The 18,668-nt window shown below is 45.0% G+C and overlaps 1 protein-coding gene across 1 annotated transcript; it reads right to left on the reverse strand.

Annotated features, from left to right (window-relative positions):
- Positions 1–845: 845 nt before the first annotated feature.
- ubn2a (ubinuclein 2a) lies at positions 846–17,620 on the reverse strand. Its single transcript, XM_086211156.1, has 17 exons — positions 17,028–17,620; positions 16,048–16,164; positions 15,049–15,147; positions 14,160–14,270; positions 13,293–13,393; positions 11,423–11,981; positions 10,841–10,911; positions 9,465–9,594; positions 8,292–8,398; positions 7,838–7,948; positions 7,011–7,154; positions 6,705–6,755; positions 6,550–6,592; positions 4,796–6,277; positions 4,492–4,699; positions 3,510–3,578; positions 846–2,508 (listed from the first exon to the last, which is right to left on the reverse strand). Exons 1-17 carry the CDS (start codon positions 17,334–17,336, stop codon positions 2,462–2,464), a joined length of 3,759 nt encoding a protein of 1,252 aa, XP_086067282.1. The 5' UTR covers positions 17,337–17,620; the 3' UTR covers positions 846–2,461.
- Positions 17,621–18,668: the final 1,048 nt, after the last annotated feature.

The raw sequence follows: 18,668 nt of genomic DNA on the forward strand, positions 1-18,668 counted from the left end.
TCTTTTCAATATATTGGTATTGGGGCTGATCCATCCTGCAAATAAAGCTGTGTTTCTTCAATTCTGTTTATTGTCAATATTAATGAATGATGGTCTGGAAGTAGGCTGCACGGTGGTGCAGTGGTCAGCGCTGTCGCCTCACAGCAAGAAGGTTCCAGGTTCGAGTCCCGGCTCCATCACAGGATCTTTCTGTGTGGAGTCTGCATGTTCTCCCTGTTCCTGTGTGGGTTCTCTCTGGTACTCCAGCTTCCTCCCACAGTCCAAAGACATCAAGAGAGGACGAGGCTGATTGATACTCTAAATTGACTGTAGGTGTGACTGTGAGTGTGAATGGTTGTCTGTCTCTATGTGTTGGTCCTGTGATGGACTGGTGACCTGTCCAGGGTGAACCCCACCTCTCACCTGAAGGCTGCTGGGATAGACTCCAGCCCTCCCTTGACCCCCAACAGGATAAGTGGAAGAAGATGGATGGATGGTCAGGAAGTAAAAATGCTACTGTTAAATTAAACTTGTTTTTCAGTATGAACAAAATGTCAGTATGTTGTGTTACGGACAATATAGGCTAGTGGCCAAGTCACTCGCGTTGCCTTCTTCATCCAACCGACAGAAGTCAACTCTTCACTCGAACACAAAATCGTGCACAGGAAGTTCTGCTTCAAATGGCAGCTTCTGTTCTACAGCAGTGAAGAAGACCATTTCCTGTCTGTAAGAGTTAGCGTAGCATTAGCGGTGGATCAGGACTAATGACCTGCATCATTGGTGGAATTTCTGTTGCTTGAACAGCTTGAACCTGAGTGAACATGACGTCATCGAGTGTTTATAGAATCACAACAAGAGTTGTCATGAAAACCACCTGTTTTAATTTCATATTTGACACACAAAAATAATCTACAAAAGACCAAATTAAGTAACCAGTTAACCACGAAATGTCATTTTATGCTCCCACATTCTCCCAAAGAAAGCAAAACTTAATGTCACCCACTGCTCCAGTCACATGACTTCACGATGACACTCATGGGTTGAAGACTCACACTGGGACTGGTGCACCCCTTCCAAGAGAGCAACTGAACAATCTTTGGCGTCGTTCTCGGTGCAGCCGGTCTGACTCGAGCACGCACGCACACACGCAAGCACGCACGCAGAGGAAGAAGGGGGTGGAGAACTAGTCAAGGAGGTCGGCGAGAGACTCAGGAAGAACGGTTTTGTTAACAGAGGTATTCAGTGAAGGGAAGGAATCTCTAAGACCAGGAGGACACACGCACGCACGCACACACACACACACACACACACACACACACACACAAACACCCTCCAGAAATGCACTGACAAGTTTGAGTAGAAGTTGAAAGCCAAGCGACGACTTGCACTTTTGCATTGAGCGTTTTACAGTCCTGCATAGATCTTTTTCATACTTTTTCAATACAAACTAAGGCGTTGTGTTATATTAAGTTGGTTCGAGTTGATAAGCAGAGAAAGTAAATAGTAAAATCTAAACTCACAAAAAAAAATTCAAGTAGGCTACATTCTTGACGTTTCTCCCCTCTCTCACAGGCAGCTCCTCTCGCCAGAGGCGGAGCCCAAAACGTTTGCAATTCAAGTCTTTTTTTTTTCTTTTTCTTTTTTTAAATCAGAAAAGGTCCAGTGTGATTAAACAGCACCAACGACACACTGAGCGAGAGAGGGGCATCAAACTTACACTCATCCATCATTGTGAAAAGGGGATACACCCATTCATACAGAATAATCTGGAAAGAGATTAACAGTATATTGTTTCTTTATGTACATACACATTCAACTCTCAAATACCTGCACGCACGCACGCACACATGCACACACGCACGCACGCACGCGCACACACAACATGGTTTTGTCCCTGTAAATTACAAATAATTTATCAATATTAATTTAAGCTACTACTTAACAGTCATTAGTGGGAGCAGAGGTGACCAACAATAAAATTCTACAGACACGACGATTCCCACATCTGAGACAAAAGACAGAAAAATAAAAATTCATTATTCAGTCTGTTTTTTTTCTTTTTCTCTGTTTGTACTGCAAGAACAAGAGTCCCGTCATGACACATCAGCTTAAATACAAATTATATTACGTCATCTGTACCACCACCACCACCAGCACCACCAGCACCACCACCACCTCGCTCACACTCATTCCACAGTGATCAAGGTCGGTCATATGTAAACATGTTGACAAAAAAATAAACAAAATAAGTGTTCTCGTCATCCGCCTTGTTCTCATACCCGGTTTGTTAGAAAATGCAGTTCAGTTATATCATCATCGTAGCCGATTCTGTTTTAGGTCCGCTTTAAAATGGAGGCAGTGAAGCCCCACCCCCTCTCTAGCCACATCGCCATGTCAGTCAAATTAAAGATTCCTATTGGTGGGTGTGTCCAGAAGGCTGTGATGTCACACCGCTGCTGTCTGCCTCCTACGTTGCTATGGGTCAGTGGGATTTCCTCTTCATGTCTCCACCCTGGCTTTGGTTCGCGTCTGACGGAGGAAGCAGAAGGACGGTCACAAGTTTGACTCCAGCCTGACAAACTGGACGTTAGATTAAATCAACACTTCCCCCAAAATGGGCTTTTTGCCTTTCAGTCCTCACTAATTCATGTCTTGAGCTCACAAAGAAGTTAGACAGGAGAGAAAAAAACTTCTTTGTGACTCCCGAATGATGAAAAGAACCCGGATGCAAACATTGGCTTGAAGCTTCTAGCAACTGATGGCTAACAACAGTTAAACTGTCCAGAAATGGCAGTGACAAACGCTCCAGCATCATCTGGTGTAATTCAGTGCCATATTTATTCAGCCGCTTGCTCAGTAATCCACTAACAATTTGTTTTAAATTAAAAAAAACAAGCTTATGAGAACCTTCCTTCTCCAAAAGGATTCTAGTTTGTTTTTAGCTGAAATTGAAGTATTTGTGGATCACTGAGCACAGCAGCCATAGCAACACAGCTGCTAGCTTTTGTTAGCTTCGAGCTAAACACACATTGCTGGCTCTTTTTGCATTCAGGAATCACAAAGCAGGAGGAACTCACGACGCTTGTTTGCTCATACTTGAAAAGCCAAATACCTTTTTTTGTTGAGGAATCGCTTTAAATTCCTAAATACAAACCAACATACAGGAGAGGCACAGCAGCTGCAACTGTTTCAACAATTTCATTTCAGTCGTCACAGCGGATCATGCTAATTTTAAACATGTCAGCTAGTCAGTCTAAGGTCATGTTGCACTTTAACATTTGACATGAATCAGACTTCTGCTCTCAAACAAAGAAGCGTCAGTGCATGAGCAGAACTGGAGCTGTACTTGTACATCAGTACAACAAACGCTACCAGAGCCGTACGCCGCGCTTCATCAGGGCAAACCACAGACATGCTGAACGCTGAATATACTGAAGTAAGCAGAAAGTTGGAGAAGCAGCCGAGCAGGGCATGACAGGTCGACTTGACACAGACGGATGAGGAGGGAGAGGAGGAGAAGTGCAGATTACCTGAAAAAGCAAGCTGCAAGTGGGGAGGTAGGGCAGCCTGCGACCCTGACTGGAGACTCTTATAGAGATCTGAGGAGGAAGGATGGACACATGAGAAGCCAACAACAACAACAACAACAACAACAACACAAAAGCCAGATTATTGACAAGATGACAAGACGAGGGGGGGTCCAGAGTAAAGGGGTGGTGAGATGAACGAGTGTTAAAGGTTGAGATGACAGAGACGGGCAAAAAAGAGGAAGAAAAAAGGCGAGAGAGCAGTTTAAAAAAACCATCTCAGCAGGAACAGAGGAGGTACTGACAGTTTATGAACACACACACACACACACACACACACACACACACACACACACACGCACACACACACGCGAGTGAAAGCTGCAATGACATTAAAAGACTTCTCCTTTTATACACAATTCAAAGAGTCAAAGGCAACCTGCATGTAAACGTTGCTGGTTAACAAGCAGAATGTTTCGAAGTCTAAAATATAGATTCTCTACCAGCAGAGGAAATAAAATGTTTGTGTGAAAAAGAGCCTAAAACCTCTGCTCACTGCTTCACACTGCAACCACTCCACTGCTCTGTCTTGGAGCCTTCCTATGGAGCACTCCAGTGGCCATAGAGAGAGAAATGTTTATTTTGAAGCCACAAGATAAAATTGTGTTGCCTCATTTTCATTAATTTGTAGCCTCAAGGTATAACATGTTGGGAAATATTTAAATTTAGGGAAATAATAATAGCTTGTTGACTCTGTAAATAAATTGTAGAAAAAGTTGTTTCTCATGAACTCAAAATTAATAAATTGAGGGGAACAAATCTTATCTCATGGCTTTAAAATATAGATGTTTTTGCTGTTTATGCCAAAACAAATCTCTCTCAGGCTGCTCCAGGGCTCCAAAGTTTCCGTACAGCACTAAAATACTACGTTCCGCTCCTTTTTTTCCCACTTAAGCTATTCCAAGGCATGGTGAGGACCACTCACCCATTAGGTCGCTTTGTGCTAGGGGGTATCCTGAGTTGGAACTGGGGGTGGAGCCCATGCCAGCAGCCCCTGGGGCTCCAGGAGGGCTGAAATTGAGCAGCGGTGGGAACTGGAAGGGCAGCGAGACGGGCACCAGTCCTCCCAACATCCCGAAGCCCAGAGGGAGAGTGGAGGCGCTGCTGAGGAGGGGCGTGCCTGCCGTCGATACCTGCAGAGACGAGACGCAACGATGACAGGAACTGAGATTCAGAACTGCGAGTCAATAAAGAAAATGCTTTTTGAATGTTGGCTCCGTGTGATGAACCTGTGAGAGGTGTGACGTTGTGGAGGAAGTGGCCAGAGTCCCTGAAGCTGCCCAACCATTTCCTGCCTTTGAGTTCTGGTTGGCCCCGCCCATGATCCGCTGCCTCTGCCCATGATTGGCTGAGACCGATGACGAGGAAGTTTTGTCTGAGAGACTGCAGACCGCTGAGACCACCCCCTTGTTGTTGTTGCTGGAGTTGTTGATGCTACTGTTGCTCGTGGAGGACTGAGACTTCTGTGCTCCGGCGAAGCTGCAGCTGCCCTGCGTCTGCTTTGCCTGCCCAGCACCCGAGACAGTGAAGGGGGGGCGGAAGGTTTTGGTGGTTTTGGTGGTGTACTGGTGTTGTTGCTGTTGGCTGGGGACAATCTGATGAGGAAGTGGGTGTGAGGGGGAGGACGATGGGGAGGGGGAGGACGAGGGTGGCGGGGTGGGTGCAGGGGGCCGGGGAGTGAGTTTTATGATGGGGGAGGAGTTGCTGCTGTGGGAGGACTTGGTGAGGGTGGCTTGCATGGGGGTGATGAAGTTGGGCTGGGAGTGGTGGGTGTGTGATTTACCTTGAGGGGAGTGTGTCATTTGGGAGGTGGGGGATGGTGTGGAGGAAACAGGAGAGGGGGGGCAGAAAGACTGCAGGCCGGGGTGAGATGTGGAGTTGGAGCGGGACTGGGACGAAGGGGAGGATGAAGGTGTGATGCTGCTGCTCACAATGCTGCCATTGCTGCTCATGCCACTGGATTTACTCTTGGCCAGTCCTCCCATAGCTCCCAGCACACCCGCAGGGCTGACGAAGCCCTTCTGATGGGGGGGCAGCAGAGGAGACGCTGTGGGAGGAGGCCGTTGCTTCGGAGGTGACGGGGAGGGGTGTGGATGCATCTTCCCACTCACGCTTATTATGGAGCTCGGCCTGTGATTGACTGATGCCATGGTAACATGTCTCTGGTTCTGGGTTTGGCCCAAGGCCCCAGATCCTTTGACCAGGCCGTAGGAACCATCTGCAGTCCTGGAGGCCAGTGACAGACCTGCTGCCTGCACACGCGCCATGGAGACAGCAGGAGACGAGGAAGAGGAGGTAGAAGAGGAGGTCGGTTGCATTGTTGTTTGCAGGCTCCCAGCGGCGGTGACCACCTTTGACAGGGAATGTTGCTGTGTTGTGGATGTGACCAACGCTGGGAGCTGAGAGGCTGAGGGGTAGTGAGGGGTGACGGGGGGAGGAGAGGAGGTGGGGATTTGTAAAGGTGGAGGTGACAGGGGGCTATCAGAGGGGCCTAAGCCCTTGGACGCGTTGCTGAGGAGGGCCAGCGCATGGGAGATAGAGTCCAGAGAGGGAGCGGTCAGATCCTCATCAAGAGAGTCCGACAGACAGATGGGCTCTGAGGGAGAGGAGGAGGAGGGGGGCTGGCGGTTTGAGGTCAACACGGATGAGGAGGTGGGCAGAGACTGGGTGGAGGTCATTGTGAGGGGGGGTTTGTGAATCCACAGACCCTCCTAGAATAAAGACACATGACGGAAAACAGTTACAGAAATGTGCAGGAATAACGAACAAACAGAACTCAAGACACGAAATACTGAAGACCAGTTTGAGTTTTGTCACTCGAACCAAAGGAAACTGTCTAAGAATATGAGTCACAATACAGTCTTGATTAATTCATGGCTGCAAGGCTGTTTGGCAAATGTGTTTAAATCACTGCAGGTTTGAAAGACTGGAGAAAAGCCTGACACGTTTAGATGAAGAGTGGATGTTCTGAGCTGTCACTCACCTTGGCTTTGGCCTTGGGTCCAGGCACCATTCTTCTCTTGACTCTGTATGGAAAAAAGGCACGTAGATATTGCACTTTTTCTATTTACATATTGTACATGATCTCAAGTACCTGAGCAGTAAAAATGAGCAGTTTGGCAAAAAGTGAACACTCACAGGTTTCCAGTGAGGTGACTGTGAACAGCAAGACTCTCCTTGAACAGAATCCTGAACAGAGGAAACACACAAGCCATCAGAATGTTTTCAGAGTGTTTATAATCTGACATTAAAACATTAAAGTTTTTAAAATGAAATAAATTCACAGAAACTGAGGGGCAGCAATAATTTTTAAAAAATGAAATTTTTAAAAATAATCTGCTATTTACAGTCTTAAGTCGCTAGGAAATGCACGTTCATGCACTGCCTGAAGCAAAAATAGAAAACAGTGCACACACGCACACACACACGCACACACACACACACCTGGCCTGCATCCAGCCCTTGGGCCATAGTGGTTTGACCTCATTCTCTAAGAAGGCCTTGAGGTAGTCCTCCACAGACAGAGAACACTGGTTCTCCATCTCGTAGCAGCTCAGCTTCACTCGCACCAGGCTGCACAGCAGGTTCCTGCATAAACACACAATTCAACACAAATTCTTCAATAATCAAAATAGAGTTTGGGCTGCAGCTGAGACGATGGTCAATAGTGGAGAGAAACATTCATCCCATATAAAGGGTGTCCAATTCAGGACTTGCACAGAAACGACTGCTAATATTTCAGTGAAAATCCTTTCTTGTGTTTTATGAAATGGAACATCCCAAGTTTTTTCCCCACATATCAATTCTAAGAGTTCTTCACAGCTGAGGTATATTTGTGCCTCATTCATGTCCTGCCCAGGAAGATCTGAGCAATCATGAAGGCCTGTATACTCTAAAGCTGAGGAACTATCAAGCAAGACGGGGAATGACTTGACCTGAAGAAAATGAATGGGGGGGGGGGGGGGGGGCAATTTCACAAAACCAGAAATCCAGTCAGAGCTGATAAACACTGCTAACAAAGCTTTCATAAACATCAACAGTCAAGAGCCACATCATTATGTCCTGATGGATATCTGACTGTAATCACATCCCAACCATGTCGGTGGTCTATTGTCTAAGGCAGCTAACGTGTCAATTCATCTTCAGTAAATTGCCTTCCGTGGTGAATTCAGTCTTTCTTTGGAACCTGTTGTCATCTTCAACTGGCATCACCTGTGGTCAGGAGACAGAGTCTGACCGCAGCAGCACAGTCTCACCAGCTACACCTTTACCTGAGCTTGTCATCCCAGACAAACTTCTTCCGTGGGCCCATCACCCTTTTCCCTGGTTTCTCCTCATCTTCCTCCTCCGAGCCGATCTTATCACCCTCCTCCGACTGGTGCCTGCAAGACACACACACAAGCACGCACACGCGCGCGCACACACACACACACACACAAATAAACAGCTGAAGAGAACGCCCTCAGTTCTGGAGCTTTACAGAAGAGTTTCAGGACCAGGTGAAGCTCATATACCTCAAAAGTTGCACCTGCTGAATTCATTCTCTTAAGAAAAAAAAAGCAGGCTTCTCTGATCCTTCAATGGCTTCAAAGTTATGTATTTAAGAATACAAAGAAATGCTCTAAATGCATAAAGGCACTCCTAATCTTTCAGCTGACTTAAAAATAAAAACAATTTCCATAGTTTTCACTGAATATAATCACCTGTCTGCTGAGACACACTTACTTTGCAACCTTGGCCATACAGTCCATGTTATATCTGGCGATCTGCTCCGGCATCACGCTGCAAACTGCCAGCTTCAGTTTTAAAAGTGGCGTCCGTAGCCTGTCATCCTGGGGGTGGGGTGGGGGTGGGGGGGTAGGAGAGAGAGAGAGAGAGAGAGAGAGAGAGAGAGAGACAGAGACAAAGACAGAGACAGAAAGAGAGACAGAAAGAGAGAGAGAGTGACAGAGACAGAAACAGAGAGAGAGACAGAGACAGAAACAGAGAGACAGAGACAGAGACAGAAACAGAGAGAAAGAGAGAGAGAGAGAAGGGTGAGGAAGAGCCAATGTGGGAAAGCAAGGAGGATTGAATAGACAGGAAGTTGGAGGGACAGAAACATGAAAGAGGTGGGGGGGGGGGGGTATTTTGTCAACAAAGCTACTTTTAATGGTCCGTGAAAAAAAAGCCATTTAGAAGCCAGTTCTCAGTGTCCGTCCTCACTGAACTCATCCATCTACAACTGACAGCCCTGCACATCAACACGGAGGCTGCAGAGATGGCTGGATTAGCAGTTAGCTACAGGAAGACAATGTGGAAACTAGCGGATCAACTCAGTCTGCGAGAGCTGAACCGAGCAGCTTAAATGCTGAGAGACATCAAATAGCTTTAAGACACACTTTGTTGCTTCCCTGATGTATTGTTATAAATACTCCATTTATATTTTGTCGTCACAGATGAGCAAGTGTGAAGCCATAAGGGATCCTTAAACTCACAGGTATGATGCAATAAAAACAAAGAGGAGGCACTTCGAAAACAACAAATCTAATTGCTCCTAACAGGACAAATATGGATCTTTTATCATCCTGAAAATGTTGTTAACAGCAACAACGTAACGCTTCATTGGTTAATGTCTGTCTTTTTAGATCATTTTGCAGTTATAATTCTAAATGTGCTTCACACATTTTTGGAGATAATGCTACAATTCAGCTGCCCTCAGTTACAAGGTTAGACTCGGCGCAACGGTCAGATTGAGAGGGAATGCTTTATTCTAAAAGTATGACGGCAAATTCAGCTAGAGTTTGGAGTGGCTAATGAGTGTTTTCAAGTGAGAACAGACAAGATTCACAGGAAATTGTTGTGGCTGTGATGAAGTTTGCTGGCTTGAAGCCCTTGGAGAGTCTGGACCTCACTCACCTGGATGTTGAGGCTGAGCTTCTTCAGCCGTTTGAGGAGAGCTTCTTTGTTGCATGGCACAAACGCCTCCATGTGAGAGTAGATGTGTGAACGCACCTCGGTAGGCTGCTCCTGGACCTGCAGCTCAATACTGAGAGGGAGGGAGGGAGGGAGGGAGGGAGAGGGGGGGAGAGAGAGAGAGAGAGAGAGAGAGAGAGAGATAGAGAGAAAAGGTTGTGTAATACAGAAGGGATGGGACAATAAAGAGTACAGAGGGAGTTATGGCGCTGTGAGAAGTGAGGGAGGAAAAGAAGGTTGGATACAGAGATAAAAACAGATGGAGAGGATGGATGGAGGGATAGTGGCAGTGTATGAACTTCTCGGCATGCCATTAAAGGACCACGCAAACCTTTTGAGAAATGTAATTATTATGCATCATTTTTTAGAGCCAGCCAGGCAGATAGATACCCTTCTCTTTTTTTCCAGACCCTCACTGGAAGACTGACTGCTAATTAGCTTAGCTGCAATGACCGCTAACAGTGGGGAGGGAGGGAGCAAACTGTCTCAAAAGTCACCAAATATACTTTTCTCCATAACCGTTGCTGCCTGCGTAAACAGGACTAGGCCTGCTCAACATCTGTTGCAAAATAACTACTGAAAGTACCACATGTTGTTGCTTTAGAGTCAGAAACAAACCTGGAATGACTTTTCCTGACTAAGAGCAGCAATTTGACGCCACTACAAAACCAATTGGAACTCGTTTGTTAACTACCAGAGGAGCGACTGCTGCTACTTATCATGCACAACTTTGTAAGAAAGGATGAAGAGGGTAACTCCTGGAGAAACGGACGAAGATCCTGATCAATTTGAAGCAGCATATACAAAGAGGAGGAGCCGCAGTTTTTGGAAGATGAGAGAGTAACACAGGAAGCAGAGGCAGTCAAAGTCGTTCTGGCTATGTATCTAATTAAATAATACAAATAAAAATAGCAACATCTCATAATTGTTTATGTATTCTAGCTTAATCTAGTTTTATTAATGCAGGCAAAAAACATTTCAGAAAAAAATTGAATTTGATTATTTTGAGATGCTTTTCTCCACTACCCCACTACACCTTCATAGTAGCTTAGCTAACGAGCAGTCCTGAGTTTGGTGGGTTTCTGGAGAAAGAAAGGCATGCATCTGCTTGTTTGGCTCTAAAAAATGATGGATTCTAAATGTATCGCCCAAAAAGTTGGCATGTTACTTCAACAGAGACAATGAGACAGAGAAAATAAAGAGTTTGACACGGGAGACGCATGAAGAGAAATGGCTGAAAATGAGTGACAAAGACTAAAAGGGAAGTGAGAGGGAGCTTGGATTTGGCTGATAGGGACTTAAAAAGCTGTCCTACTCACTCCAGGAGAATATTATTCATGTCCAGGGTGAAAAATTTCTTCCTGCCCTCCTGATCAAACTGCCGGGAGGCCTGTAGGAGAAAGATGAGTCAGCATACCAGCACTCTTCTATACAGTAAAAATACACATCTCTGAAGCCATTGTGGTGCTATTCCTGCCTTCCCCTCACTCACTTTGAGGCCTTCAAGTGACAATTCTGTTTCATTATTTCCAAAAGTCTTCTGACTAATGAATCTCCCAAGCTACGGCCATGTTCTATTTGCATATTTTGTTCTCGCTCTTCTCATTTTCACCTCTGTATCCTTCACTTACATCACCCTTTTATTACATCTCTCTTTCCTTTTAGCATCACCTAGAAAAAGATTTCTCTGCTACACTTTGTGTGTCTCTGACAAACAAGAGCAACAAGAAAACGTCTTCAAAGGCAGCGATGCTAAGTCTCCTGTTTTAGTTACATAAAAGCCCACAGGGTTCAGTGTGGAGAAGCGTTTCTAAACAGCAACAATAAAACAGACATTTCGGTTTAACCTCAGAGAAGAGGCTTCACAGGTAATTGCAACCACCCACAGGCATCTGACTCACCGCCCGCAGGTCCTCAATGCGTTTAATAAGAGGAGCAGGCAGTCCATCAGGCAGCGGAGGAGGAGAGAAAAGTCCGCTGGAAGACCCCAGGCCTCGACCTTGGCCACCCCCTCCAGCTGCTTTATTTGCTGGAACACCGACTCCCAGAATGCCATTCTCTCTGGCTGTTGCCATGGCGTGCTGCTGGTCGGTGTCCAACAAGCTGAAATCGAGGTCGCCTAAGAGGTCCTGAAGCTCCTTCTCACTGGCTGAACCCAGCAGTGACATCACAGCAGGGTCAGAGGTGAGATCTGCCAGCGAGAGATCGCTGGCGGCAGTGTTGCCCTGCGGGTGGGTGGAGTTGGAGGCCAGCAGGTGATTGGTAGAGTCAGCAGAGTGCGGCTTGTTAGCCACGCCTCCTGCAAGGCCCAGGTGAGCCACGCTAGGGTTTCTTTTCTTCATCTCCTCCTTTTCCCGTGTAAACCGGCGGAGCATTGCCGCCAAATACAGCGAGTCCTTCATCAACTTCTTCCTCTTCTTCTTCTCCGGCCGGTGCAGGTTTAGAGATGTCACTCTGTCACTAAAAGAAAAAATACATAAAAACCTTGTTTTTAGAAAAATGTACAGAAGCTTTGAGGTAAGGAGATGATGTCCCGCTATTAATTCGGACTGTTCCTACTGCCGTGGAATCATAGATCAACACAACATCAGACCTGTTTGATTCTGAGCAGTGAGCTGGAACAAAGCCATTTGGTGCCATTCTGACACTTGCTGACCTTCCAGTAGGAATCACTTTTTCTATTCGCAAAGGGTGTGATTAAACATGTCATGAAGTGCATCAAGAGCTGAAAGCTATTATGGCCTCGTAATTAGAAGAAAAACTTTGCCCTGGCTGAAACTCCTTAAATTACAGAGTCTATTCATCTGTACTAAGGCACTTTCAGTAACAAGATTTTACTTGGCAAACAGGAAAGCTGTGTGCATTTGTGTGTGCACAGTCCATAGAAGGCATTTAAGAGACACAGCAAAGAGGGAGAGAAGCAGCTGAAAGCACAAGATGAAAACCAAGTGGCACCAAAGCAACAAATGTGACATTTTCTCTAGTAAACATCAACACACACTGAAAAAGACAACTCAGAAATGTGGGAAGATTATGAGGGATTAACCTGCAGTCTGCAGTGAAAGATCCGACACACACACACACACACACACACACACACACACACACACACACACACACACACACACACACACGCACACACACATATAAATACATGTAACATCATCCATTTCATAATGACATAATAGCAATAGCTGCAGCTATTTTTGGAAGTTGTTTTCATGTTGGAGTATTTGGCCTATCTGAGCGTGGATAATGGAGCGTTTTCTAGAAGGTGGCTGGCTTGTCACAGCTACTAAGAGCAAGTCAGAGTCAGCATCCCTGCCTCGCGATAGATGTATGAGAGAGTATAATGTCACACAGGCTGGTGGATTATTAGCAAGGTAAAGACTAGACAAATGCGTCAGCACATCCAGTGGCCCGCAAATCCTTGTGTCCAAAAGCTCCACGTATCGTGCTGAGTGGGAAGAACGTGTCGATTGACCGAACAGCGACTGTGCGTCGTTGACATTTCATAACGGGACATGTTTTCAATAGCTTGGTGATTAATGGTTTGATTAAGAGAGCGATTATGAGCGCTGCTGAACAGATGTGCGGAAAGTGATGGACTCCTGACAAGAATTCCTGGAGAGACGGAGCAGCAGTTTAAGCTCGCTCGACCCCTCATCAGCCATTAATTCAACATCTTATTCCCAAGAACCCCTGACATGTTGGGCTTTGACTCCAACTGACACAAGGCTACCATAAAAATTAAAGTTCGCCAAGACTCACCCCTGTTTTGGTACTCTGTTCTTCTTGAGGTTCTTCTCGTCCGTGTTGTTCACCTCCTTTTTCCTCTTTTTAATCCCTGCCTCCCTGCCGTCATTCACCTTCTGCAAAAAAGAGTAGATGAAGCACTAAAATCATCAAACCATCAATTCTGCCAATGTGCGAGTGGGTAGTAGTCATCAATACAGCACATCTCACTAGAACTGGGAACCAGTGCACAAGCAGTTGCTGTTGGGAGGACAGAGCTGGCAGGACTGAGGAGATCCAGCTGTTACAAAGGTCCCAGCCGCAACAAGGCTGGTAAAGTTTAGTTGTACCAATGTTATTATTGACCTCTATGATGCTTCATTTGCTCACCATGTCAAGACACAAGTTGATTATAAAGATAACACCAAAGAAAAAAATAGATGTAGTAGACCGAAGATTTCAAATTCAACTTTCCAATGTCAACAGTTAAAGCTGCCGAAGTTAATCTAATGTGCATGGAATGGCACATTCTTAGTGAACTGATGATGTGAAAAGAACATTTCAAAACCGCTGGGGATCATATTAGTGTCTGATAAGTCTTAAAATTCATACATCTGATCCTAAAATTGGAAAAGTTGGTGGCACAAAAAAACTTTACCACTGGCCTGCTTTCCATTTAAATGTTTTTAAAGGTTAAAAAAAAAAAACACCTAAAAATAATTGAAGTCTCAAAGATAGAACCCATGTTCCATCATGTGGAAATGGGTTAAAGTAGAGTATGACTTAAAACTATAATTTCTAACACTTCAGCTGAGTCCATTTGACGATAATTCTCGACCTGATTCCTGTGTATTGGTCTTCACAGTTTTAACGTCTGTATCGCACGCGTCAAAGCCGCCTCACCTTGTCGTCCTCCCCCTCAGAGTCCGAGGCTGCTCTGAACTGCAGCGTGCCGGTGTTGATGTAAAATCCTCCCAGTTTTGTGGTCAAAGAGGCAGGAACCAGCTCATCATACTGAGAAAAATAACAAAGAAAACCGTTTGCGGTATGAGATAACAAGAACGCAGTAAACAAGAAGTCCTCTTACATGACAAAATGCAGAGGTCGTCTACAGATCTCAAAACATATCAAGTAGTGGGGGGGTGGTGGTGTTAAACTTTCACAAAGTGTCCTGTGAATCTTTGATGATCGGAGGAGAACCCAAAATAAATAAATCACTGAAAACAATCACAAAAACTCCAGGCCAAAGATGAAACATTTTCCGTTATGAAGCATATCAAAACAGAGAGGAGGGTCAGACGAGCGCTGCCAGTTAGTGAGCGCAGAGAGGACAGCTATCCAAACAAAAAACAGAAGGAATATAACGGCAAAAAAATCCATACAAAGACCATAAAACTGGCTATTAAAATCACACAAAGAGAGATATTATCTGAATGCTCAGCGACAAAAAAAAAGAAATGAAAAAAAATGCGCAGACGCAAGCACTAAATTTATGAGTCATGCAGAAGATTTGAGACTGTTGTCTCAGGTTGAATGCAATAAGGGACAAGTGTCTATCTTTAGAGGTGCCACTGAATGAACTGTACTGAGGCATCGAGGCAGGAAATAAATATTTAACTATGGCAGGAGTAACGTCAACACACCGGGACAAGAGAACAGCAGAGGAGAAATGTGATGACGACAGCAAATAAAGTCAACAAGCAGACAAAATGATGCACAATGTTTTCAAAAATGACTTCCTGAAGAAAAGTGACTACGTGCCTCACTGTTTAATGAAGCGAGGGGTACTCACAGCTTCAGAGTTGTCAATAAAAGGATCGGTTTCATCATAGCCGAAGCCAATATCAATCAAATCTTGCATTCTGTCCTTCCTCTTCTTCCCTGTGTTTCCCTGCAAAAATAACAAAGCATTGCACACCGATGACGACCTTTTTGATTCTGACTCAACACTTACATCCACTCCACTTTAATTAAATAAACCTAAATTAAAGTCAGTGGAAACATGTCCAAGAATGGAGAATAGTGTCTCCATGTGACTGATGTTTTAGGGACATTTAGTCTCCTTGAGAAGAAATAGAAACAAGAGCGAAGACGGACAACTGAGCCCTGACCGATACATTTGCTATTTACAACTCACTGTTGATTCACTGCTGATGAGGAAATAAAAATGCACACTGATGACCAGTTTCTAACATTCACCAAGACACAGACAATGAAACATAAACTGCTATCAGGTGATTTGGATCCACTTCAAATATCTCATAACTAGAATCTGTAAAAGAAAATAAATAAAAGTAATCCCGCCTGCGTTTTCTCAGCTCTGCCTTCATTTAACATTTCAGAACGTATCTTTTCTTCTATCGGAATCAAGGCTTTGAAGAATGCTGTAAAAACTCTGAAGCCATCCTGAAACTTCAGGTAATATGAAAATAAATTCACATGACAAAGTCCGTAAAAATGTTTTTTTTAAAAATCACCAACAGTAATGTGAGACTGGATACTGGCTTATTGCAGATACCAATATTGTTGTATTTGTCTGATGGTGAGTGACAAGAAATAGATATTAAAACACAAGGGGTAATTTAGGGACTGTCTCAATATCTCCTTGTTAATCCCCCTGCAGACTTCTGACATTCAGCTTATTTTTCTTTTAAATGTTTTACAATAATACATTTTCAATTGACTTAATTAACAAGCGTGTCAAATTCTAAAAAAATTCTCCAATAGCAACAAGCATCTGATGTTGGGCAATTTTTTTTTTTTCAAATGAAGTTATAAAGAAATAACTCACGTATTTATTTTCAAACTTCTTTGCCAGGGCCTCGACCTGGAGCCGCTCTCTCTCCTCGTCGTTGAACGGGTCGTTGGGATTAGGGGCCGAAGTCAGAGATGGAGGTTTATTCTTTGCCTGGAACAAATATTGAAAATGGAATATTAAAACTGTGACAGCACTGATCATGCAGACTTGGCCTCTGACATTATCTTCAAAGAAAAGATCATACTTTTTTTTTTTAAACAAATTTGTCAGAAAACTTAAAAATAACAACAACAAAAAAACAAAAAACTAAGTTTGAGCAGCAAAAAAAAAAAAAAAAAAACACAAAAAAATATCTCAAACACTGTGCCACCGTATGGATCTACACTAATACCTAATTATCAGAATCAGATCATAATCAGATTATCCTCTAGTTGGCAAACTTTTCCCCACTTTAATAAAACAAAAAAAATGTGAGCATCAAGTGAAAAATCCAAAAGTGCAGAGAGGCAGACTGAGTGGATCTCCTCTCTGATCTCCCAGCTGACATTTGCCTGGCTGCCATGCTACATCCTGGTCCTTCCATCAGCACTGCTCTCTCATCTCTGTCTCACCCGCAGCCACAGGGCCCAACTGCTGCATGTGCTGCCTCCCAGAGCCGTAATGGCTGTGTGACTGTTGCTGGGCAAGTCTGAGTTCACAGGACACAGGTAGCAGCACAAGATAAGCTTTATCTCTACATGTGCCAGAGAGGAGGATCCTCGATAAAAAAGCCACTGAAGTTGGACAGCAAGTGGACTGGCTGGCGGAGAGAGGGAGAGCCCCAAAAAACTGTCTTTTGTGTTGACCAGCACTAATGGTCACTTTCAAACACGCTAGTCCACTGGAGGACAAGGTGCACTTCCCCCCTTATTTAGCAATGACAAGTCCACACAAACACTCCAAAGAGCATTAAAATTAACTCCAGCAGCAGTCTGACTCGGCCTGGTTGTCTCAGTTCAACTAAGGCTTCCTACCTGGACATTCTGGAGGAGTTCACCGTAATTAAACTCGGCGGAGGAGCGGTCGTCAGGCTCAGACAGGGACAGGTTAAGCCGCACCGTCGCCCTCTTCTCGGCTCCAGCCTTGTCCCTTTCGCCGGTTTTACCGAGGCGACCGTTGCTGGCAACACCTCCTGCCCCGGTCGCTGCCGTTGCCTCCACTTCTCCGGCTCTACCGAAGTTGAAGTCGGCCTCATCCTCCAGCCGGCGTTTCCTAGACTCCGCGGCTGCTCCAGCTGCGAAGGCCGAGAGGGTGACAAATTGCACTTTTCTCGGTTCGGCCATTTGGATGAGCTGCCTGCCTGTCTGAACCTCGCTCCGGACAGACAGCGACAGCGAGGAGAAGAGCTACTTCGCGAAACTACTCCAAATTGGTGGCTTGAAGAAGGTTTCGCGAAGCCCCGACGGCTGCTCAGTGCCTACACGGATGGAAAGGCCTCCTCCGCACCATACGAAATGACTTCCAGGGGATGCGACGGTCGGGGAAAAGTTGTTTTTTCGGCAGCTACTTGCATCCTCAATTTGCTATGGGACCGAGACATTCACAGAAGCCATCTTGGGTTTCGGGAGTAAATAAAATATCAGAAGAGAGGGGTCGCTGCGCCTGCGCGCACGCACAGAACGGAAGCATCGTGACACGGGGGGCGTCATCACGTCCAATCAGCGCGTGCCCCGACCCTAAACCCGCCTCTGTCACAACAGGCGATAATAACAACACCATCGGTACTATTATGACCTTTATAAAGTGTCGGGGTGAAGGACAACCTGCGGAATAAGCAGACTGTGCGGTGTGTTTGCGTCCTGACGTCGGTGTGCTGCTTCAGCTCGGAATCCACAGCTTCACTCTGAGCCTCGGACTCTTTGTCTGATCAGAAAATGCTGAATTGAGCACTTTTCCACAATGACACCAGCACACACACTCAAACATCAAATCCTTGACGGCAGCCGGATGACTGTCTGTCAGCTTATCCTCCCTTTACACACACACACACACACACACACACACACACACACACACACACACACACACACACACACACACGCATTAATGACCACCTGTTGACACACAAGCCTCAACAGCAACGTACATTCAACAGTATGTGGTTTTATAATTGAGACGGAGCCTTGTATTTTCTGTCTCTCCTGATATAAAACCACAGCTTAAATAACCTGTTGGGGGCCCCCAGAACAAAACCAGGCTGTTGGGCCCCAACTCCACCTTCAATGGAGGATTAAGCAGTTGAAATAACGATGCTGTTGTTGTCAAGTTCGATGAAAAGATGAAAACCAACAGCTCAGTAGATAGTCCTCAAATACCTTCTGTTTCTATGCTGTATGCACTAAACTTTTCTTGAAGGGAAAAAAAGGTGTTGATTTTGGGGAACAGCGGACGTCTGGCTCTGAGGAAAGCCTGAACTATATCATTATTAACAAATCACGCAAAAGGTTGTTCTTGTAAATTCAATTCTATTCATATTAAAGATAAATAGGAAAAATGGGAGCAGCCCTATATCGTTTATATTCTTTTGCTTACATTTTATGCCTGATTTCTTTTCTTCTTTTTTTTTTTACTGTTTTCTGTCTCGTTCGTTTAAGGTCATTTAAAAAAGGACATAC

Source organism: Aulostomus chinensis, chromosome 8 (genome assembly GCF_037954235.1).
Source record: "Aulostomus chinensis isolate RoL2024-O1b breed Wild chromosome 8, RoL_Achi_v1.0, whole genome shotgun sequence".
NCBI lineage: Eukaryota > Metazoa > Chordata > Actinopteri > Syngnathiformes > Aulostomidae > Aulostomus > Aulostomus chinensis.